Source organism: Trachinotus anak, unplaced genomic scaffold (genome assembly GCF_046630095.1).
Source record: "Trachinotus anak isolate AG129_WGS33_773 ecotype Australia unplaced genomic scaffold, CSIRO_AGI_Tana_v1 ptg000018l, whole genome shotgun sequence".
Lineage (NCBI taxonomy): Eukaryota > Metazoa > Chordata > Actinopteri > Carangiformes > Carangidae > Trachinotus > Trachinotus anak.
This window is the reverse complement of record NW_027273869.1, coordinates 20,759,261-20,781,215: the sequence shown is the minus strand read 5'-3', so window position 1 is coordinate 20,781,215 and position 21,955 is coordinate 20,759,261. Positions and strand designations below refer to the sequence as shown.

General features: G+C 41.8%; 4 protein-coding genes across 5 annotated transcripts; 2 read left to right on the top strand and 2 right to left on the bottom strand.

The window, feature by feature from the left end:
• Positions 1–105: 105 nt before the first annotated feature.
• atp6v1f (ATPase H+ transporting V1 subunit F) lies at positions 106–1,939 on the bottom strand. The gene is made up of 2 exons (XM_071502863.1): positions 1,672–1,939; positions 106–734 (listed from the first exon to the last, which is right to left on the bottom strand). Exons 1-2 carry the CDS (start codon positions 1,827–1,829, stop codon positions 533–535), a joined length of 360 nt encoding a protein of 119 aa, XP_071358964.1. The 5' UTR covers positions 1,830–1,939; the 3' UTR covers positions 106–532.
• Positions 1,940–2,741: 802 nt separating this feature from the next.
• Positions 2,742–6,344, top strand: lamtor4 (late endosomal/lysosomal adaptor, MAPK and MTOR activator 4). Its single transcript, XM_071502865.1, has 4 exons — positions 2,742–2,855; positions 2,992–3,075; positions 5,799–5,916; positions 6,066–6,344. Exons 1-4 carry the CDS (start codon positions 2,853–2,855, stop codon positions 6,161–6,163), a joined length of 303 nt encoding a protein of 100 aa, XP_071358966.1. The 5' UTR covers positions 2,742–2,852; the 3' UTR covers positions 6,164–6,344.
• Positions 6,345–6,492: 148 nt separating this feature from the next.
• dennd6b (DENN/MADD domain containing 6B) lies at positions 6,493–15,528 on the top strand. Of its 2 annotated transcripts, XM_071502850.1 has the most exons (21): positions 6,493–6,667; positions 6,843–7,116; positions 8,220–8,258; positions 8,366–8,408; positions 8,492–8,601; positions 9,343–9,423; positions 9,872–9,977; positions 10,050–10,129; positions 10,884–10,946; positions 11,026–11,081; positions 11,262–11,384; positions 12,110–12,205; positions 12,326–12,420; positions 13,605–13,670; positions 13,744–13,808; positions 13,886–13,975; positions 14,166–14,219; positions 14,301–14,410; positions 14,502–14,604; positions 14,682–14,756; positions 14,935–15,528. In XM_071502850.1, the coding sequence occupies exons 2-21, from the start codon at positions 6,967–6,969 to the stop codon at positions 15,055–15,057; spliced, it is 1,728 nt and encodes a 575-aa protein (XP_071358951.1). In that variant the 5' UTR covers positions 6,493–6,667; positions 6,843–6,966; the 3' UTR covers positions 15,058–15,528. The 2 variants fall into 2 exon arrangements, with proteins under 2 accessions (XP_071358951.1, XP_071358950.1); XM_071502849.1 differs by lacking the exon at positions 6,493–6,667 and having other exon boundaries at positions 6,753–7,116.
• Positions 15,529–15,834: 306 nt separating this feature from the next.
• On the bottom strand, positions 15,835–21,677 carry gcc1 (GRIP and coiled-coil domain containing 1). The gene is made up of 4 exons (XM_071502848.1): positions 21,538–21,677; positions 20,276–20,765; positions 18,489–19,163; positions 15,835–17,551 (listed from the first exon to the last, which is right to left on the bottom strand). The coding sequence occupies exons 2-4, from the start codon at positions 20,657–20,659 to the stop codon at positions 16,292–16,294; spliced, it is 2,319 nt and encodes a 772-aa protein (XP_071358949.1). The 5' UTR covers positions 20,660–20,765; positions 21,538–21,677; the 3' UTR covers positions 15,835–16,291.
• Positions 21,678–21,955: the final 278 nt, after the last annotated feature.

Here is a 21,955-nt window from a genome sequence, read left to right as displayed (position 1 = left end):
AAAAAAAAAAAGACTTTATTATAAAGTAGGGAGCGACGCTATATAACAGATTTGTCATTGACAGTGACGTAATATAAAAATGATTAAAAACAGAAGACCCAGAACTTCACAGCCAACAACATCATTTATTTTATATTTAATAAGTTAATACATTTGAACAAACACAAACTGACAAGACAAAAACACACATTACCATTTTGTATTAATTTCCATCATGACACATTTCCAGCAGAGGAGGGAAAACTTTATATTTATGTCCAAAAAAGATTGAATGTGACTCAGTCACATGACAACAGAAACATTTTCTACTTCCTGTTTTTACTGAAACCTAAAGCAAATTGTTTTGACAGATATGTTTCAAAAGACAGAGATAAAAACAGAAACAATGTGAAGAGGAATGAAGGAACAGATCAATATATTCAGGTACTGATACAGATAATCCACCATCACTGTGCATGAAATTGTCATGTCAAGGACATTTCTATTCATCACACAGTGTGGAAATGTTCTGTGTGTTTGGACAGTTTGTTGTTTATCGGAAGTCTTCGGCGGAGAACATGCCCTTGGCCCGGCGCAAGATGGAGTCCTTGGATGCATCATATGGATGTTCTTTAGATGGGATCTCCAGTACAGCAGGGATTGACTGCATGTGAGCGTCAATGGCATGACGGATCATCTCGGCAATGAACTGGTTAATCAGGATGATGCCTATGTCGTTACGTGCCAAGAAGCTCCTGCACAATAAGGTGGAAGAAGGACTGGGTTAAATCAGCAGTGAACATGGACACACTGACAAACACCAAACTCCATTCACATTTCTCTCAATTTAATATTCAGATTTCGAAAGTAAAGTTAGTAATTTGTAGTAATATTAGTAAAGTTATATTTTGTATATAAAGTTATGTTTTATGAATTAATAGGAACCACTGGTGAATTAAGCATTTAGAAATTTTATTTTAAGTAATATAAATATGATTTAAAAACATGTCACTCAACTTCTACAACAGAATAATAGATAACTTTTAACTGTACGATTTCGGAATAGAGACTAGTGTTAGGGTTCCATGTTACACAGGTTTATAAAGCACAGGATCACTGACGTCAAACTACACCACACAAAACTTGATCCAAATTTCTATCAATGTGATATTTTGTTGATACTGGTAAATTGTGAACTCAGCATTTACAAAAATCTTAAAAAACAAAACAAAAAAACATTTATACAGAGTTGACATTAAGTCCCTGATGATTACAAATTGTGCCAACCAAGTTCTGCGAAGAGTTCATGGAAAAGAAAACTGAAAAATGCATCACTGCTTAATGGAGTTTGGTTTTAGGTTAAAGCTTATTTTAGTCACAAGACCAGTGCGAGGACTCAAAAACTAAAACCGGGACTATGGACCTAAAAACACAAGGCCATAATTAATTTACAATCAAAATAACGTACAAACTGGTTAACTGTGCATCCAGTGTATAGAAAATCACGTAAAATGTGTCATTTAATTCATGGCTGCCGCTTTCGGGATGTCTTTGCATTCCGAGTTGACATTTGGCCTCTGCTGTTTAGAAAGAAACCAGTTCATTGAAAGATGACTAAGACTTTAAATTGAATGATTTATTAATCGAGTTTGGTGCAACATCCCACTATACGTGAGGATAAATCGTTCTTACTTGAAAGTCTCCTCGATCTCCGTGATGCTCGTGTCCTTCTCCACCACCAAGAAATTCGGTTTTCGGTTCTTGTTGAGTTCACCGATCCCACCGAGCAGGAAGCCGGTGCAGGTGTCCTCGTCGCCAATAACGGCGATCAATTTCCCGCGGCCAGCCATGGCGGAGCGTTCAAATATCAAGATTTGATCGAGAAACAGAGAAAATAATTTAGCTGATTTTACTGAGAGCTCTTACAGATCATGTGAGAGTCAGCTGATCGCAACTTCCGGTATCGTTATGTAGAGGTTCGCGCCCTCTGCTGCTTGGAGACAAAAACGTGTAAAAATAACTCTAAAGTCAAATCGGTAGATTTATACTAAACTTCAGATGGGAACACTGACCATTCTATTTGAATACGGTTTTAAATGTTGTAGTAAAGCTGCCTTCAGAGGCTATCTGTGAATCTCTAATTCAGATCTTCACAAATAAAAACGGATCAGACATGTTTTACAAAACGTTTTTAATGTGTGGTTAACAGCCTTATTCACTACTTAGGTATTAGGCTTTTGCATCTTTGTTTTTGTTAGTAATACAACAGTCTCAAGTCTTGTTTTTTTATATTGTCATTAAGATACGTCATTAATCTCACAATTGCTGGACATAAAAACAACATAAAAAACAACAATGCTCATTATATAAAAATTTATTATTAACATATGTTTTTCATGGATGTGGGTGTGATGTCAAAATTTTATCATAAGGAGAAAAAGAAAAAAAAAAGTTTGTGTCCTTCATGCAGAAAGGGCCAGTACTATATTTACATGACTGCATCAATAGAAATAGAAATATGTATTCAGATACATACATAAAAATACGTGTTCAATTTATTACATCTGAGTAACATGAGAGAAATGTGAGCAATATATCCAAACTATACTGTATTACATAATATATTACATGAGTAATGTAAGAGAAAAAAATTAGAAAAATAAAAAATAAAAATACAGTGTAAGTAATAAATGAAATAACGTAAAAGTAAAGTTATTATTATTAAATACTGATAATTAATCAGTTTGGGTTTCTCTGTTCATGTTGGTTTTAAGTTGTTCTGTAATTTCCAACAGCTCATGAAGGTCTCATCGGTCACGTGAAAAGTCATAAGACGGAAGTGCAGCTGAGCCACAACCTGCAAAGAGAGAAGAATGGTGAGTGCGGCGCTGAAATAGTTTGTTTTGTATTTTTATCATCTTCATTAAGTCATTGAACGTTCACTGTGACCTTGATTAGCCTATTAGCAATTGGCCTTTTAGCTTCAATTGACCCTGTTTATGTGGTCTTCAGACGACAGCGGCTCTGACTGCGGGTTTAGAGCGGATCCCGGATCAGCTCGGCTATCTGGTCATCAGTGAGGACGGGGTTCTGGCTGTGAGTGTTTTATCTTTCAACAGAGTTAACCGACCAAACTCCGTTCACAATTCTGTCAATTCCCGTTGATCATCACAAACATTCACGCAGCATTAGAAAGATAAAAACATCTTATTAAATTAATAGGAGCTCCTAGTTTATTTTGGATTATTTATGTCCCGGTTTGAAATTCGCTGCGCGATGATTAAAACAGTAAACGAAATTAGGTGAGAGGCTAATAGTGGGATTACCAACATAAACAACAAACTCGATTCAAATGTCTCTCAATTTAACCTTTGTGTTAATGCTGGTCAATTTTCGCTTAGAATAACAAAAGTAAAGACAGTTTATGAAATCATAGGAGCTACTGCTAAATTCAGAGTTGTTTGCTGGATTGCTTATACGTCGATTTGACGTTTATCCACAGTCAGGAACATATGAAAGATGACCAAACCTTGTTCAAATTTGTATCAATTTAACACTCTGATACATAGAAGTTTTCAATTTTTTATAGCAATAGTTAAGATAATTTATACACTGATACAAGACACTGTTTAATTCGGCAGTATTTACTGGATTATTTATATGCAGATTTGACATGCAAGGGGAAAGTTTTACTTGATAGAAACTTTGAGTTGTTCATTGTTTGGAGTTTGGTGTTAGGGTTAAATTAGTCACAGCGCTACAGAGCACATACCATACATGGATAAACTGAGACCACCAAACTTCATTAAATATATATCAATTTATCATACTCATTGATACAGAATTATGAGTTTGGTAAGAGTTCTAAGAAATCTAAATCAAATAAAACTTTTGTTTTTTTTTTATTTTTAGTTTAGATTATGACCCTTAAATACAAGACCAAACTTCATTCAAATTTCCATCAACTCAGCTTTTATGAAATTACTTTAGAAACTTTATAAGGAGTTAATAGATAAGAAAACGGCTATGTATATATACACACAGTTGCAATCAGAAATATTCAACCTCCTCACCTCAAAGGACATTATGGTGATGTGGATGAAAGATAATGATGAAAAACCTCATTAAACAACCAAAAATATTGATACACATTTGAGTTATTTTGACAACAGAAGTTGACTTAAAAATGTAACTCCAACACATGTGCATGTGCAGTATTATTCAACCCCCAGCTTCAGTACTTTGTGGAGCATCCTTTAGCTTTTATAACTTCTAACAAACGTTTTTGGTAAGTGCTGAAAGGCTTCTTACACCTGTCGATCGGAATCTTTGCCCATTCTTCATGTGCAAAAGCCTCGAGCTCAGTGATGTTTGATGGCTTCCATGCTGCAACTGCCTTCTTTAAATCCCACCAAAGATTTTCAATCAGATTTAAATCTGGTGACTGAGAAGGCCACTCCAGGACGTTGCAGGATCTTTTCCTCGACTAAGCTTTGGTTGACTTGGAGGTGTGCTTGGGATCATTGTCTTGCTGGAAAGTCCAATGATCACCAAGCTTTAATTTGTCAACAGAAGGCATCACGTTCCTCTTTAAAATGGCCTGGTATTTCTGGGAATCCATGATGCCAGGTACACGATCAAGATTGCCAGTTCCTGCTGCAGAAAAACAGCCCCACATCATCAGTGACCTACCTCCATGCTTGACCGTGGGGATGGTATTCTTCTGGTCATAAGCCTGGCCTTTCACATGGCAGACATACCGCTGGTTCATATGTCCAAACAGTTCCAGTTTGATTTCATCAGTCCATAGAACTGTCTCTCAGAACTCTGTAGTCTTATCCAAATTCCTCCTGGCATATTCTACTCAACTTTTGATGTTCCTTGTGGACAAGAGCGGAGTGCATCTTGGAGTCCGGCCAGGAAGTCCTTGTTTATTCAGTGCACGTCTTATAGTTGCCACTGAAGCACTTGAACCAGACTTCATCAGGTCATCCTGTAGGTGTCTTGCAGTCACTCGGGGGTTTCTCTTAGTTGTCCTGATTAAGTTGCTAAGGACCATGTTTGAAATTTTGGGCTTTCTTCCATGACCAGGCAGGTTTGCAGCTGTTCTGTAAGTTTTAAACTTCCTTATAATGCTCCCAATGGTGTCTCTTGGAATGTTAAATATTTTGGAAATCTTCTTACACCCAAGGCCCTTCAGGTGTGATGAAATAATCTCCTCTCTCAGCTTTTGTGGAAGCTCCTTTGTCTTTCCCATGATTGCAACTCACCTTGAATACCTTCATGGGCGGGCTTTATATATGCATCACAGCCAAAGCAAATGAAGGATTGTTAAAGAGTTGCCAAAGGCTTAATTATGTTTCAACTCCACTTTAAGCCATAAAAACTGTCAGAAAGCTTTAAAAACAACAGTATTATATACGGGTTGAATAATTGTGACATGGCTATCTTAACAAAATATACTGTTACACACAAATACTACATCATGCATTTTCTGTGTTGATTTTATGTATCACTCAACTCATAAAGGAGTCATCCAAAGCAGAATCTTGCTCTAAAAAAAATTTAATTGATAAATCCTTAAAATCTTTGGGGGGTTGAATATTTCTGATTGCAACTGTGTACATATATATAAATATATAAATAAATAAATAAATGAAAATATGAGTGGAGGCTGGTGTATTGTATGTGATCCATATATATCAGAAGACATTGTTACAAATATCCTAATTAAAACATTTGTTGAGATGAATCCAGTCAGACTGTTGGAGACAATCCTTAACCCTGACCTTTGACTCCTGATGTCACCACCCGTTCAGTCTGCAGGGGAGCTAGAGAACGACGAACACACAGCAGGTGTGATGATGGAGATGGTTCGAACAGCAAGTCGCTTCAGGTTACCTGGATCAGCTGATCCACCCTTCAAACGCATGTCAGGTAACACACGCACACATGCACACAGCAGACTCTGTTTGTTTCCTCTTATTTTCTGGTTGCTCTTTTGATGATCCTCCAGTCATCCCACGTTAAATGAAGGTAATCCTCTCACCTGGACTCACCTGTCATCATATGTTTTCTTTCCTCAGTGATCCTTGAGGACTTCGTTTACACCGTGACAGTTTCTGGTCAAAAAGTTTTTGTGGTCAAACGTCAGAACAACCAGCAGGAACCAATCAGCGTTTAACAGACTGATGTCAGGTGGTCTGAAGAAGATGATGATGATGATGGTGATGAAGGTCACAGGTCAACAGTTTGCCCATCACAGTGATCTGCAGCTGATTTCTGATCATTTTCCCTCTGAACTCAGCTTGTGTTTGATGTCCATTGTTTTTGTTTGTGTGAATAAAATGATTTATGATCTTTTATCTCTGCACTTTCTCATTTGTCCGGAATCAGCTGATTTTAAACTCAAGACTAACGCAGGACCCAGTTCCAGCAGAGGGCAGGAAATCTGGCTTACTTTATGTATTAAATGTATTTTTGGAATAAAGGTGGACCGATGGATCTGTGTCCAGCAGGGCAGCATGAGACTTCAGGCTGACCTGTGACCCTGGACTTAATGGACCTGATCTGACCTGCTGAACCTGAGGCTGGAACAGACCTGCGGCTTGTTCTGGATTTAAATGACCATGCCATGGACTTTCATGCAACCACTGACTGATCCTCTGGTCCGCACCTGACCCCCCAGGTACAAGCAACATGACCCCATTGTCCAGATGTAACAACTGGGTGCAGGACTTTTAGGTTTTAGGTCTCAAAGTTTAACTGTGACAGCTCTGCAGAAGCCCCGTCTACCTGGGCGCAGAGAAACGTAAATCCCGGTTTCCGGTTGTTTCCGGTTGTTTCCGGTTGTTTGGATGCAGATTCTCATACTGTCCACCGGAGGTCTCCCGCGGCGCTCTAGATATCGTTACCGTTTCATGTTGATGGAGGACCGGAGGAGGACCGGAGGGGGACGGATGGAGGTTGTGGAGCTCTGATGCGGTCATGATGAACCCGTTTGACGGCTCCGGTTCTCCCCGACATGACGAGACGACAGACGGCGGGGACAGCCGGTGTCCGTGGTCCCGCTTCGCTTCTTGGTTGGAGTGTGTATGTGTTGTTACCTTCGACCTGGAGCTCGGACAAGCCATAGAGGTACGGCGTTAGCTTAGCATTGTTAGCATCGCTTATCCTCAGAGTGATCGACCAGATAATTGTTCAGGAATAATAATAATAACAGTTAAGAAAACGTGGTTCAGATGCTGATGGCGGGAATAATTTACAGTTAAACACCGGTGTTAATAAACAAATCTGTGCTGTTCATTGAGTTGGAGACAGGTGTACCAAACTCCGTTTGAAAAACTGAATTATTTGATTTACCTTCCCAAATGTACCTTCAGTAAATAATAACCTTTAGTAATGACTGAGATTAAAAAATACATAATAATATAAATTGTTTATTATTGACTTGCATCAGTTTACCAAACAAATGTTCATATATCCGAAATTTAATAGATTCTTAACATCTCATGCTGCTGTTACTCAGATCTTTATGGAAATGAAAGTTTTTAAATTTTATTTAAAGGACTGGTGATAATGTGTAAGCCGAAGTTAACTTTATATCCTCGGGATTTGTTAAAAGTACGAAGGGGCGTTTTCCAGCGCGCTGAAAGGCCAAGACTCGTTAAATTAGCAGAATTTTAAACGGGATTTGGTTCAGTCATTTCTCTCCCAAAACTCACTACGTGCGGACTGCTGTTACAGCATCATGTAAGCAGTGACCACACAAAACTCGGCTCTTGATCATCCCACAGACCCCTCACGTTTCCATCTGTATTGGTGGTATTTACACCAAACTCCATTTCTGAAACTGAATATTATTTAATTTTGTCTTCCCTCTCGGCTAAAGCACTCTCCTCTACAATGACTTACAATAAGTGACTGATATTCAGGGTTTCCTGTTGAGTTCGGCATGTCTTCAGTCCGCTAAACAAAATTTATGAACGAATAAATTCTTGCTGCTGTTCATTGGATGATTGTGGGTATATAAGCCTGAGTCATTACACATAAGGTTTTTTTTTTTTTTAAATGACTGGTGCTGAGATGATGATGTGAGCTGAACATTATATTCTCTTGATTCTTAGGTGTGTGTCTGATGTGCCATTTCACAGGTTGATGATGGGTACAGAAGTGTTCAATTTGCATAATTTTGAACGGGATCTGGTGAAATTGTTTTTTTTCTTTCTGGGTGTTTCCAGCTGGTGTATCCTCCAGATGTGAAACTCACTGAGAAAGAGGTAAATTTTAGATTTTCTTTCTACACCACCTCTGATTAGAGTTGTTACTGAAATTCAATTTATTGATGATCATATTATTGTTAATGTTTGTTGTGATTTGTTTTCAGAAAACCAGTATATGCTACCTGTCCTTCCCCGACTCATACTCAGGTAAACCCTTCCATCTAATAACACTGAATAGCACCGTGGATAACAGGCCAGAGGTTGCATGAACTGTCTTTGGTATTTCCCAGGATGCCTCGGGGACACGCAGTTCAGCTTTAGGTTACGTCAGTCTGTTGGTCGCAGAGCTTCAAGGTTCAGAGACAACGTTTATAACCGAGATGCTCCCGTTACTCTGCAGGTGAGGTCACACTGGAAACAGCTGCTGTTATTGATCCATCAGTTTGTCTGCAACATAATTGATTAGTTTTTACTGCATGGGTTTTAAAGATGGAGGCTGGAACTGTTAACAGTAATCAGATGTTGAGGTCCCTTCAGTTCTGTGATGTCATTTGGTGTGGTTGGAGTTCACTCAGCTGCTGTAATGAGGTGAATCGGTGAACTATAAACCATAAGTATTTAAATGATATAAAATAAACAACAGAGTTAAAGTTTCATAGTTATAGTTTATTTGTTGTTTATCAGTCAGAGACTGTGGCTGAGGTTTGACATGTACACACTGTGTTACCTGCTTCAATGTTTCTTCTGTGTTTTTTGTTCTTACATTTGACAAATGAACAACACACAGGTTTTGGTTGAGGTTTGTTAAATATTGGAACATGATATCAGCTTAACAGAGAGCTCAGAGAAAATCACAATAAGACACTGATTGAGAAAAAGAGTTTTCATTGTCTTAAATTGAATCATGAATTATTTGTTAGTGGCAGTATAAGCATGGGCATTTTTGATGTAACTGGACCCTATAACATCTGATTTTATAAGATTTACAGTCCTGATGGAGTTTTTTTTATGTTGGTGTTTATTGCTGTCTGGTTTAGTTTCTTCAGGAAATGATCAGTGCCATGATGGAGATGAATTCTGGACTATAAAAGGACTTCCTGTCCTGTAAACTTAAGGACTTTTATTTCTCTTGTGTCCTCAGAGGGAAGTGTCCCATTTCTTTGGTTACGTCTATTTCAGACAGGTGAAGGATGTCTCCGTGAAGAGAGGATACTTTCAGAAGGTGAGGGTCACCTGCATTCACCTGGTCACAGTCTAACACCTGGAAATAGTGGAGCTAACAGATAAATAGTGGAGCTAACAGATAAACAGAGGAGCTAAGAGATAAACAGAGGAGCTAACATTTTTCTGCAACAGGCCGCTAACTTCTCAAATTCTTTGTTTATTGCTGTAACATTTTTGTCTCTGCTACGTTAACATTAATTTGATTGTTGATAGTTTAAAAATTTTCTATTAAATTAATTTAAAATGCTCCTGTCTAATTAATTTAAAGCTGTCTGCTCGTCTCAGACTGATCCTGGTGCAGGTCAGGCTTTTCACTTTAAAAGCTGTTTTTCTGAGCCTCCTCTATGAAACAGATCCCCGCTCACACCTGTTCAGTTTGATTTACAGTTGTGGGATTATTTGACCCTGACCACCAGATATCTGATCACATCAAATCTGTTTTTCAGTCTCTGGTGTTGGTGTCCAGGTTGCCGTACACCCACCTCTTCCACTCGCTGCTGCAGATCATTGCGCCTGAGTTCTTTGAGAAGCTGGACCCTTGCCTGGAAGCAGGTGATTATGTCATGCTTACATCATAACCACAAAGCAATCAGAACAGAGTGCTGACATTTCTGATCCTCACAGTTTGTAACGAGATTGACCAGTGGCCTTCACCCGTACCTGGACTGACCCTCAACCTGCCTGTGATGGGCGTGGTCTTACAGGTGAGGGGGTTTGGTTGTACAGAGTAGGGGCTTGAGCTAGAGGTGACAGGAGGAGCGTCTTCCTACAGGTGAACCATCGCTCCAAAACTATGAACATTAATGTTAGAAAACATCTGGTTGTGTTATAAAAAGTCAAGAAGCACGAGGACATGAAAACTGAAGGAGAGAAGTCAACTACAACTCCCAGGATGCATTTCAGTTAGGTCCATAGGTCCTGACCATAACAGTCAAGTCAGGTTTTAACATACTGGATTTACATCTCAGATTTGGTGAATTGATTGATTGATTGATTGATCTGAATAATGTGCAGTTGAGTTAATAGATGAATAGTTAGATGGTCATGGCGCCACCTGTGGTCAGATAAGGTGATAATTAAGACATTCGTCAGAGGTAAAAACCTTACTTTCTGTATTTATGATTATTTGTTACCTTCTGTTACTTTATGTGTGTAATTTGCTATTTGAACAAAAAGGCTGTTAAAACCTTTAAAAACTAATAAATATGTAATTAACAGATAGAACTAATTTGCACATTTGAATTATTTATATTTTCATTATTTGCTATTTTACCACCTGGTATTTATCAAACATCAGAAATATTACAAGACATCTTTCAGTGGGAGTCCAAATATACCAATGTGATATTTATATACAACACTGTGCAGGTCGATACCCTTTAAAGTGACAGATTTATGTGAAAAGCAGATTATTAACTGTCTGATTTGAATGTGTCTCTGTGACCTGTGAATGTTCAGGTGAGGATTCCTTCAAAAACAGACAAACCAGGAGGAAGTCCAGTCAAACAGGCAGCTAAAGAGGTCAGAGACTCTTCATTCTTCATTCACCCTGATTGTCGCCCACAAATAAAGTGTCATGAAATTATCTCTCCTTCCTCAGAACCTGCTGCCAACACCGATGCTGCTGCCCACCATCCATGAACTGGACCTCTTCAAGTCAGAGCTCACTTCTTCTGCTGATGTTAAAGCTTCACATTTTGTCTTTATTCTGTGTTAGATGAACTGTCAGTCTTCCTTTAGTCATGTGATCACTCTACGTTTGAAGGTCATCAGATGTTTTCATGGACTGAATGAACTATTTCCACTCGTCTAATGTGACCTCTGACCTCTAACCAGGTGTTTCCAGTCAGCGCTGATCCACCTGCAGATGCTGTGGGAGCTTATGTTACTCGGTGAACCGGTGGTCGTCATGGCACCGTCTCCCACTGTCTCCTCAGAAACTGTGCTGGCTCTTGTCAGGTAACTGATCAGCCAATCAGGATTCATTTTTACATCGTCAGGTCTGAAGGATGGAGCTGAAGTGTCTTTGTACAGATTTACAGAATTAACTCAACAAATTCTAAGATTTGTATTTTTAAAATAAATCAGTACATCTCACTCACACTGGCTAGAGCCAATTCCAGCTGACGAGAGGTGGACTACACCTGGACTGGTCACCTGTCAATCACAAACAGGTTCCTTCAGACATTTCCAGGTTTTTCTAGAGTCTGCGAGTAGTGAAAATTTTAGAGACTTCTCTTTTAAATCATCACGTTAATTAAATCAATCTTACAAAATAGTCAATGTATTATTTTAATACAGTCATTTTGAACAGAGTTTAAAGCTGACTAATGCATTGATCTAAAATCCGAAGTTGAACGGATCTGTTTCAACAACAACAGTGAAACAAGGCACAAAAACATGAACAACATGAAAAAAATCTGAAAACGTCAAAAACATCAAAAACAGGAGTGAAGCTCCTCTAACAAACCCGAGTGGTGCTCCTGCAGAGCTCCTCCGGTCTGTGGTTTCAGGTCTTCTTATCTTTGTTCCAGTGACTCAGACATGCCCCCTGTTCAGGAGAATTACTTGCAAATATGGAAACAAAAACAAAACTGTGTTGAGATGTCGGAGGTTTTAGAAGCTCCTTGCAGCCAATCGGAGAGCGGTTGTTGTTGTTGTGGTAACAGTCTGTGTCTCCTCAGCTCCATCAGTCCTCTGAAGTTCTGCTGCGACTTTCGTCCTTATTTCACCATCCATGACAGTGAATTCAGAGAGTACACCACCAGGACGCAGGCCCCGTGAGTCACCAACACACACCTGAGTCTACCTGTCTGTCTGAGCACACCTGATCTGTCTGTCTGGATGTCTGTGTGAACTCACCTGAGTGTGTCTGAACTTACCTGTCCTGTCTCTGTCAGACCTAACGTGGTTCTGGGAGTCACCAACCCGTTCTTCATTAAGACTTTTCAGTCGTGGCCTCACATCATCAGACTGGGAGAAATCAGGATGGCAGGTAGGATTTTCCTTTTCTTTCATTCTTCTTTTCCTTGTTTCTCTGTTTTAATGTTTATTTGTAAACTTACAGTGAGTTCGTTCGGACGAGGAGCTGTGGCACGTTTAAAGGTTTTAGTCATTAAAACAGACAGAAAACAACACAAACGCAAACAACAACACAATGAAACAACAAGCAGCAGATCATTCATGATCTCATGAAAACTGTCTTTATAAATGATCCATGAGAACTGTTCTCCACAGAACACCCTCAGTCAGAGAACCCTGAGAGGAACCAGCAGCTCACTGAGGATCTTTACAGATGTTTAACACCCCCACGTCTGGCCTTAATAATAGAATCTGTTCTGTCAGAACTTAACTTTGAAAAACCTGAGTTCAGTCAAAAGTTCAGATCATTGAATTGAAATATTCAGGATTATTACCTTTTATTTTTTACAAGAGAAATTTCTTCCTGCTGTTTATTGGGGTCCGAGCACTGAAACTGCGATCAAAACTGTACTGTTTCTTATTGCTCCTGAATGAAAATCGTGTTTTTTAGGGCCTTACCATGCTCAAAAACCTTTGCTCATGCGTCAGGTCAGGTGAAAATTTTGATATTTTTTGGGTTAGGGTCCTCCTAGCAGCTTAATCAGACCCTCCTCAAATGTTGTAACAAAATACTTCACACCTTGATGATGCTTAATTGCTAAAATTATGAGTTTCCATTTAGGGGCATGGCTCTGGCGGCTCGGTGAATCTTGCAACAGGAAGTGAATGTAATTCTGTTATACTTTGTCCAGTCCGCCCCAAACTTCACATTTGATAAGAGTCCCCACCTGAACACATATATATGCTCAATTTCAGTCATACTCATAGCATCAACTAATGGTGAGAGGAAAGATCATGTGCAGGAAATCCTAATGTGTGTGGTGGTCACCACGATGCGTGGCTGCTTCATCTGGCCTGCTGCTGCTCCCCCCGCGGTGCACAGGGGTGCGAGGGCCCATTCAAAGCTGCTTGCAGCTTTAATTATTGTTGTTGTTGTTGATGAGAGGAATGTTTGTGTGAATTCTGATCAGGTGAGTCAGACTCTAATAAACATATGATGAGGTTATGAACCTATGAGTATTAAATACTAATTATTACAAATTATTAATCATGACACACCTGTACTGACCTCATGTTCACCTGTCTGATCACTTCCAGGTGATTTACCGAAACAGGTGAAGGTGAAGAAACTGTCCAAACTGAAAACACTTGACACCAAACCAGGTAACCTGACAGACCAGTACCAGCGAGTCTTTGTTGTTTTTCACAGTGGTTCATGTTGTGTGTCTGTGTGTAGGGATCTACACAGCGTACAAGACATTTCTACACAAAGACAAGATTCTGATCAAAAGGCTGTTGAAGGTGAACCAGCAGAACCCAGACACACCTGATCACATGACCCAGTGAACCTGTTAATAAGTCTGAGTCTCCATGTTCAGGGCATCCAGAGGAAGAGACCTTCAGAGGTTCAGAGCGCCATCCTGAGGAGACACCTGTTGGAGCTCACGCAGAGCTTCATCATTCCTCTGGTGAGAAATCAACCAATCAGATCACTCAAATGTCACCTGTTTACCACATGTTGCTGTGTTTACTGTCCCCAGTTTATCTGAGCTCTGAGTGTGAACGTCAGCGCATGTGTTTACTGCTCGCTGATGTCCAATCACAGAGCAGGAAGTACGGCCCTAATGTCACAGTTTAACCCTGCGTCTTGTCTGCCAGGAGCGGTACATGGCGAGCCTCATGCCTCTGCAGAGATCTGTGACGCCATGGAAGGTAAACAGGAAGTGGGTCATCAGTGATGAAGTCACAGTGATGTCATCAGTATGGAGGTGTTAGGTTGTTTTATTCTTTCAGACACCTCCTCAGATCCGACCCTTCAGTCAGGATGAGTTCATGTCCACTCTGGATCACACTGGGCCCCAGCTCACCTCAGTGCTCAAAGGTGATTGGATGGGACTGTACAGGTGAGTCACTCAGCTGTCCTCAGGTCTTCGTCATGTTCCCATGTTCAGATGTGTTTTCCTGAAAACTTTAAGTTTCACATTTTCTTGACAGGAAGTTCTTCAGGTCTCCAAACTTTGACGGCTGGTATCGTCAGCGACACAGAGAGATGACTCAGAAACTGGAGAGTCTGCACCTGGAGGTCATCTGTGACGCTGTGAGTTATCATCACACATCTAGATCACAGCTGTTCAACATCTGGATCCTCTAACCCTGGTGTTCTGGTCTCTCCAGGACCTGCTCAGTTGGACCAAAGACAAGTCTGAGGTGGAAATCGTAGATCTGGTTCTGAAGCTCAGAGAGAAACTGGTAAGTGGTCAGAGTGACTGCTGGGAAAAGCAGTCTGAGACCTGGACTAAGAAAGGTCTGAGGGTTCATTTAATTGTATATTGATGTAAATCCTCTTTAATATTATCCCTCACAGGTTGCTGTAGATTCTTGTGCTTGTGTTCACATGACAGACAGGAAGCGTGTTTGTGTTTTTCAGATCAAAGCTCGTAGGCAACAGTTGCAGGTGAAGGAGGGAGTGTTACACAAACTGGACACTTTTATACACACAATCATCACTTCACTGCCTGAAGACCTGCAGACTGTACTGAACACACACTGACACACACACACACACACACACTGTAAGTGGCTTACTGTTAAAATGATTTCATTATATTAATGTTCTGTCACGTTGTTGTGATTCCAAATATTACTTCATTTCCTGACGCTGTCCAAACACTGGAGGTCGAGTTATTTTCTTTTCAGTCTGAAACAAATGTTCAGTTGTTTAATGTTCAGCTCTATGAAATATTTATAGAACCAGTTTGAGTCAGTTGATTGAGAAGATAAACGTCTGTTATGAAATGTTTGATTCGAAGAATGAATCTTCACTGACCACAGATGATATTTTTCTATTGAATCCCAGCTGAAATCCACAAACTCTGACTGAACCCACTGAATGTAACACCAACAACATTAATACTAATAATAATAATAATGATGATGATGTGTTTACCTCTTTGTTCTGATTCCCCCAGACTGTCTGTAAATATCTTTTGTTTAGAGAAGTAAAACCTGAATTATGCTCACACACTGTAGTTTGCTGTTTATTTTCTCCTGGTCTAAACGTGTTGGTGTAAATGTGTTGGTCGCTCTCATGATAAATGTATTTCATGACGAAAAAATCCTGAAAAAGTTCGAGGAATAATCAGTTGTGAGAAAATAGTCATAACATTGGGGAAAAGTTGCATTGATAAGACATTAAAATCTTAATGTTTCGAGGACAAATTTATAAATATTTATACTTTACTATAAAGACACTGTGGAAAACTATTTAATTTAATATAACTATTTATTTCAGAAAAAACAGAATTAATCAAACTAAGTTTGTGAAGGGTTAGGGTTAGGAAAAATAGTTTAATTTCAACAAGGGAATCAAAAATATACATATGAAGAACTGCATTAACCAAAGTTATCTTCTATACATTTCTTTAAGTTGCAGTGACAGTTTTAATCACACATGTTGAAATATGAATGTACAGTTTGTACAGGAGACCTGCAACACAAACTGTCCTCAATTCAAATATCAGATTAACGAATGAAACCAAAGCTCCTGTCAGAAACCTCCACCCTGGAGAGTGAGTTCTGGTTTAATGTAAAGGTTTAGGTTGGGACACATCAGTACAGGATCAGAGAAGGGTCAAAAAGATTAAAAACCCGTTGAGACTCAATTCAAAGCCTGTGACTGATTTCCTCAGTGAACCAGAGAAGAAACTGCACAGAAATTAATGTGTGAGAAACATTCACTGATTATTTCAACCTCAGGACGTGGTGTTTCTTCTCCAGGTGCATCGTTATCTTGTGTTGGTCCACCACGTCGCCCCCTGCAGCCTCAGGACGTGGTGTTTTTCCTGCGGGCTGAAGTGCAGGATGGTGAGGATGGCGGTGAGCGTCTGCTGTCTCCCGCTGGCGTCCTGCAGTGTCAGGAACTTGTAGATGACGTTCTTCAGGTACTCCATGTTGGCGCCCTCTCTGCTCCGGTCTCGGATCAGTTTGTCCAGTTGTCCTCGCAGCTCTGTCACCTCCTCATCGTGTCGCTCTCCGTTAGCGATTAGCCTGGCCTGCAGCTGGTGGAGGTCCTCCTCCAGCCGGTGTTTGTGCCGCCGCAGTCCGCCCACCTCCACCTCCTTCCTGGCCAGCTGTTCAGCGTACAGCAGCAGTGTGGGCTCGGCGGGGGCGACCCGCCGCAGGGCCTGGCTGACGATGTCACCCTCGCTCTCGATGACAGGCTCGCCATCGACATCGCCTGCCTCGTTGCAGTCGTCGTTGCGGCCGAGGGCGTTGGCCCGCAGCCTCTCCAGCTCCTGGTCCTTCTCGTCCAGCAGGGCCATGGTCCTCTCCCTCTGTTTGTGCAGCTCCGCCTCCAGACGCAGCAACTCGTCGCGGTGCAGCACCTCCGCCCGCTCCACTTCCTGTCTGTGGCTCTGCTGCAGCGCCACCACCGTCTGCTGCCGCTCCTCCAGTTCCCGGCAGTGTCGGGCTTCGGCCTCGTCGCTCTGTATCCGCAGATTGATGTACTTCTCCTTCAGCTCTGACAGCTGGTCCCGGACCTCCTCCAGCTCTTTGGCCTGGCAGCCATCTTTGGCGTTCTTGTTCTTCAGCACCACCTGTGCTCGCAGCTTGTAACGCTCAAACTCATCCTTCAACTGCCGCAGTTCCTGCTGGTAGAACAGCACCGAGGCTTTGTCCCCGCCTGGCTCCCCCTCGGTCTCTGCCAGGTCCTGGATGTTCTGGTCTGGATTCCTCTGAGCCGCCAGCAGCAGCTTCTTCACCTTCTCCAGCTTCTCCTTCAGTGCGCCAACATCCAGCTGCGACTCGTCCACGCCGAGGTCGGAGGTTGACCTGCCTGAGGCGGCGATGGCCAGCGTTTTGTTCTCGGTGTCCAGCTGCAGGACCCGGTCTCTGAGTCTCTGAGCGGTCTGCTGATCTCGCTGTCTCGCCTTTTCACAGGAGCCCAGCAGCTCTGACAGCTCCGAGACTCGCTGCTCCAGACCTGCAACCCTGATCTCTGCCACCTGAGCACGCTCACGAGCACGTTCCTCTGCCTCGCACACCTGGAATACAGAGAGACCAGACTGAGACTAAGACCAGACTGAGACTAAGACCTGATGAGACTAAAGACCTGCTGAGACTAAAACCTGATGAGACTAAAGACCTGCTGAGACTAAAATCTGATGAGACTAAGACCTGATGAGACTAAAGACCTGCTGAGACTAAAACCTGATGAGACTAAGACCTGATGAGACTAAAACCTGATGAGACTAAAGACCTTCTGAGACTAAAACCTGATGAGACAAAAGACCTTCTGAGACTTAAGACCTGATGAGACTAAAACCTGCTGAGACTAAAGACCTGATGAGACTAAAGACCTGATGAGACTAAAACCTGATGAGACTAAAGACCTGATGAGACTAAAACCTGCTGAGACTAAAGACCTGATGAGACTAAAACCTGATGAGACAAAAGACCTTCTGAGACTAAAGACCTGATGAGACTAAAACCTGATGAGACAAAAGACCTTCTGAGACTACAGACCTGATGAGACATAAGACCTGATGAGACATAAGACCTGCTGAGACTAAGACCTGCTGAGACTAAAGACCTGCTGGGACTAAAACCCGATGAGACAAAAGACCTGATGAGACTGAGACCTGGACTGCTCATGTTTTCTGGATGGTTGATTTAAACGGTTACCATGGTGACTGACACCTGCTGGACCATGACAGGTACTGCATCTGAACCTGTTTGATCAGATCTGATCCCTGCTGGATTAAAGGGAAGTCTGGATCAGATCCTTCAGAGTAGTTAGATTAGTTGGTCCTAGTTTAGTTCAACTGAATCCAGATTTAGTTAGACATGAGTTGGGTTTAAGTTGTCTTACCTCCCTGATCTCAACCTGGAGACCAGAGTCTGTGTCTGACCGTGACTCGTTGCCGATCCAGATTTAGTTAATGTAAACTTTGTTTTAGTTAGTTCTGGCATCAGTCCTACCTTCCTGGTCTCGTTATGGATCTGCCTCTGGAAGTGGTTTTTCAGTTCTGTCAGCTCCCGCTGCAGCTCATCCACTCTAGGATCTGGTTTCTTCTGGTCTTCCTCTGCGGCCTGCAGCCTCCTCTTCAGCTCATCTCTCTCCTCCCTCACCTGGTTTAGGTGAGCCTCAGACTCTGCCCCCCGGTCAACAGCCTGTGATGTCATCAGAAGGGCAGTGTTGGCGTCCTGCAGGCGGAGCTCAGCGTCCTGTCGCAGGTCTCGTTCTTGCTGCAGGATTTTCTGCAGCTCTCTTAGCTGCTGGACGTGGTCTCCCTGCTCCTGCTCCCTCTCGTGCTGCTGCGTGATGATGCGAGCGCGACTCTCAGTCAGCTGCTGCTGCAGAGCACGCAGCTCCGCCTCCTGCTGCGTTGTCACAACAACCAGGCGGTCCTGCAGCTCCTCTACCTCCTGCTTCAGCTGTCGCTTGTCAGCCTGGAAATTCGCCTCCATACGAGACTTCTCCTGTGTCACCGTGGCCAGGGCGCTGGTGAGTGTGCTCAGTTGGCTCTTTAGCTGGACAAAGCGACGCTCTGGCTCCACGCTCTGGAGGGGCGTGGCCTGTTGATGAGGTTCCGCTCCCACACTGCTGCTCTCTGCGCCACCGGCATCGAGCGCCACCCTCTCCACTCTTGGAGTCTGCAGGAAGAGAAGTAAGTTTGACCTCATCAGTCAAATACAAGATTAGATTCAGGTTCAAACGCAGGTTAACTCTTCATTATCTGCTTTAACTGAACCTAACACTGTACTAATCTGGACCAGTTAACTCTGATTCACCTGTTCAGGTACGAGCTCATTCATGTGATGAGAGTTGTTAATTATAAACATCATCATCATCAGAACCATGAATAAAGTGTTAATGTGATCTGAGAAGAAACTGTGACACCTGAATGTGAGTTCAGCTATAGTGATGTCATCAGGTGTAATTCACATCACCAGAGTAAAAACAGTAGAAATAATTTACTGACTGAAGATAAAGTGTAAATAAGAAGACAAATCATCATTAAGTTTCTTCTGTCTGATGATTTCAATTCAATTCAATTCAATTTTATTTGTATAGCGCCAAATCATAATATACATTATCTCAAGACACTTTACAGGGTCAGGTCAAGACCTTACTTTGTTACAGAGAAAAACCCAACAGTTCCCACAAAGAGCAAGCGCTTGGCGACAGGGGGGAGGAAAAACTCCCTTTTAACAGGAAGAAACCTCCAACAGAACCGGGCTCAGGGTGGGGGGCCGTCTGCCTCGACCGGTTGGGTTTAGGAGAAGATAAAAAAGAGGGGGTGGGGGGAGGAGAGAAGAGAGAGAGAGAGACCAGGAACGGCTGTGTAGGTAATGGTGTTATCAATAATAATGACAGGTAACAGTGGTTAATAGTAAAGATGAGTAGTGGTGGATCTGGATCCTGCTGCTCCAGAGGCAGAGAGACCTGCAGAATGAGGACAGAGAGAGGGAGAGAGAGGAGAAGCACAAACTACGGGAGAGAAAAAATACAAAGTTAATGGCATGAAGTCATCGAGAGAGAGAGAGGGAGAGAGACAGAAATAGAGAGATAGCGCCCAGATGATGATGACGTTGTGAACATGTGATGAAGATGAAACAGTTAAAGTGATGTCAGACTGTTTGTGGTGAGAAGTAGTTGATGTGTGATGTGTGTGAGTTTTTCCATTCATTAATTTCTCTGTTATTTACTTGTCGATGGTAACTGGAGAGCTGTGGTAGCAGTCATTGGATTTTTTCAAACATACCACTGAGCTTAACTTTCCTCCCAGTTCTCCCTGGTCTTCCTCTGACTGGTCCCCTCTGGTGGTCTCGCTGGGTGTGTCCACAGACGCCGCCGTGTCCTCGCTGTCTTCACTGTGCAGCGAGCAGCCATCCTCTGGGAGGTCTGGGGCAGCACCGGCGGTGTTGTTGTCCTGGCCCTGCTGGTTCAGGTCTACCTCCTGGGTCACCGTCAGGACCTTCAGACTGGCCTCCAGAGCCTCCTTCTCCTTCAAAAGACTCTTGTAGGCCTGGACAACATCCTTGAAGCGGGTCTGGTACTGGACCAGCTGCTTTTTCTGGGACTCAATGGTGTCCAGCAGCTCCTTCCTACTAGGACCGCCCCCGAAACTCATCCCAAACTTCTCCATGACTCTGCTGGTTGACCAGACTGTTAGATCAGACTGGATCCATCATCAGGACCAGAACTGATTTATGAGGAACCGACCATGGTTAAAACTGAGGCCATGCTGGACTCTGCAAAGAGTGACATTTCAAGAAACAAGAAACTGTCAACACAAGCAGTCAGTGTAAAGTTGCACTTAAACACAGTCCAGACACAGAGCCTGGTCTCACCATTAACTGTCTCATTAATTATTAACAATGATAATTTTACAGTTAAATCTTTAAGTTTGATTCATGTTTGATTCTGGACATCAACTATTAGTAAAAGTAAATATTAAATGAGGAGGTGAAGACTCTTCTCCCTCAGTATGGTCTGTAGGTTTACTCAGGCAGCCTGACAGGAATATGAGAGAGCCTTCTGTAAGGAGCCTGAAAGGCAAACCCAGGGCACAATGCGCCTGAACAGGAAGTTAAAACTCACACAAACTAACTTCAGTGATGATGACGTAAACAGTGCTACGTCGATTAGTCGGTTAATGAATTAGTCGATTGACAGGAAATTTGCTAAATACTTGTTTGTCTTAAAGGACAATAAACTGACAATATCACAAGTTTTTACACTGCTTATTGTCATATGATGACAAAACGATAAACCAGAAAAATAATCGTTACATTTCTGTGAAATGAAAACAATGTTTGGCAGCAGGTCTGGATATAAACATTCATTCCTTGACTGGATAGTCAAACACAGATCAGTTAAAGTTTCTAATTTATTCTAGTAATTGTAACACTAACTGTCCATCTGAGACATGTTAACTCCGCTTTAAAGCTCACAAATCGAAGCAAACTTTAACGTTTACCGACAAACACCGACGTTGGTCACTGACTTTTCTCCGGTTCTTACCTGATTAAACGATGGTCAGTCGGTTTTAACGAGCTGAAATCAAAGTTTATTAATTTAATAATGAAATCGTTGTTGTAAAACTGCGGATATAAAAAATACAGAACATGAACTATCAGCTAACAACAGCCATGTTGGATTGAACCGGATCTGAAGAAGGAGGAGGCGGGAATTCAATGATGCGTTCACTATATCACGAATATTACAACACATCTACTAACCTGACAGAGAGTGAAAAAGTTTTGTATTTCTAAAACTAAATTACTGCACAATTACCTGCTCTGTTTCTGTTAATGTGATGATAATGTTTTTATTTTTTATATACTGGTGTGTTTTTTCTTTCATTACAGGCTAATGGGTGCGATATATTAATATTATGTTGTCCCTTTTATCACGATTGATTATTCATTGTTATTGAATG

Bases quoted from the DNA above. Each gene is read 5' to 3' on its own strand.
- atp6v1f (XM_071502863.1), bottom strand. From the start codon at position 1,829: ATGGCTGGCCGCGGGAAATTGATCGCCGTTATTGGCGACGAGGACACC. The intron at 735-1,671 runs GTAAGAACGATT...CTTATTGTGCAG, and splicing joins GAGATCGAGGAGACTTTCAA to GAGCTTCTTGGCACGTAACG.
- lamtor4 (XM_071502865.1), top strand. The intron at 3,076-5,798 runs GTGAGTGTTTTA...CCACCCGTTCAG, and splicing joins GTGAGGACGGGGTTCTGGCT to TCTGCAGGGGAGCTAGAGAA. The intron at 5,917-6,065 runs GTAACACACGCA...TTCTTTCCTCAG, and splicing joins ACCCTTCAAACGCATGTCAG to TGATCCTTGAGGACTTCGTT.
- dennd6b (XM_071502850.1), top strand. From the start codon at position 6,967: ATGATGAACCCGTTTGACGGCTCCGGTTCTCCCCGACATGACGAGACG. The intron at 7,117-8,219 runs GTACGGCGTTAG...GGGTGTTTCCAG, and splicing joins AGCTCGGACAAGCCATAGAG to CTGGTGTATCCTCCAGATGT. The intron at 12,206-12,325 runs GTGAGTCACCAA...TGTCTCTGTCAG, and splicing joins ACCACCAGGACGCAGGCCCC to ACCTAACGTGGTTCTGGGAG.
- gcc1 (XM_071502848.1), bottom strand. From the start codon at position 20,659: ATGGAGAAGTTTGGGATGAGTTTCGGGGGCGGTCCTAGTAGGAAGGAG. The intron at 19,164-20,275 runs GTATGTTTGAAA...CTCTTCCTGCAG, and splicing joins GAGGAAAGTTAAGCTCAGTG to ACTCCAAGAGTGGAGAGGGT. The intron at 17,552-18,488 runs GTAGGACTGATG...TCTGTATTCCAG, and splicing joins TCCATAACGAGACCAGGAAG to GTGTGCGAGGCAGAGGAACG.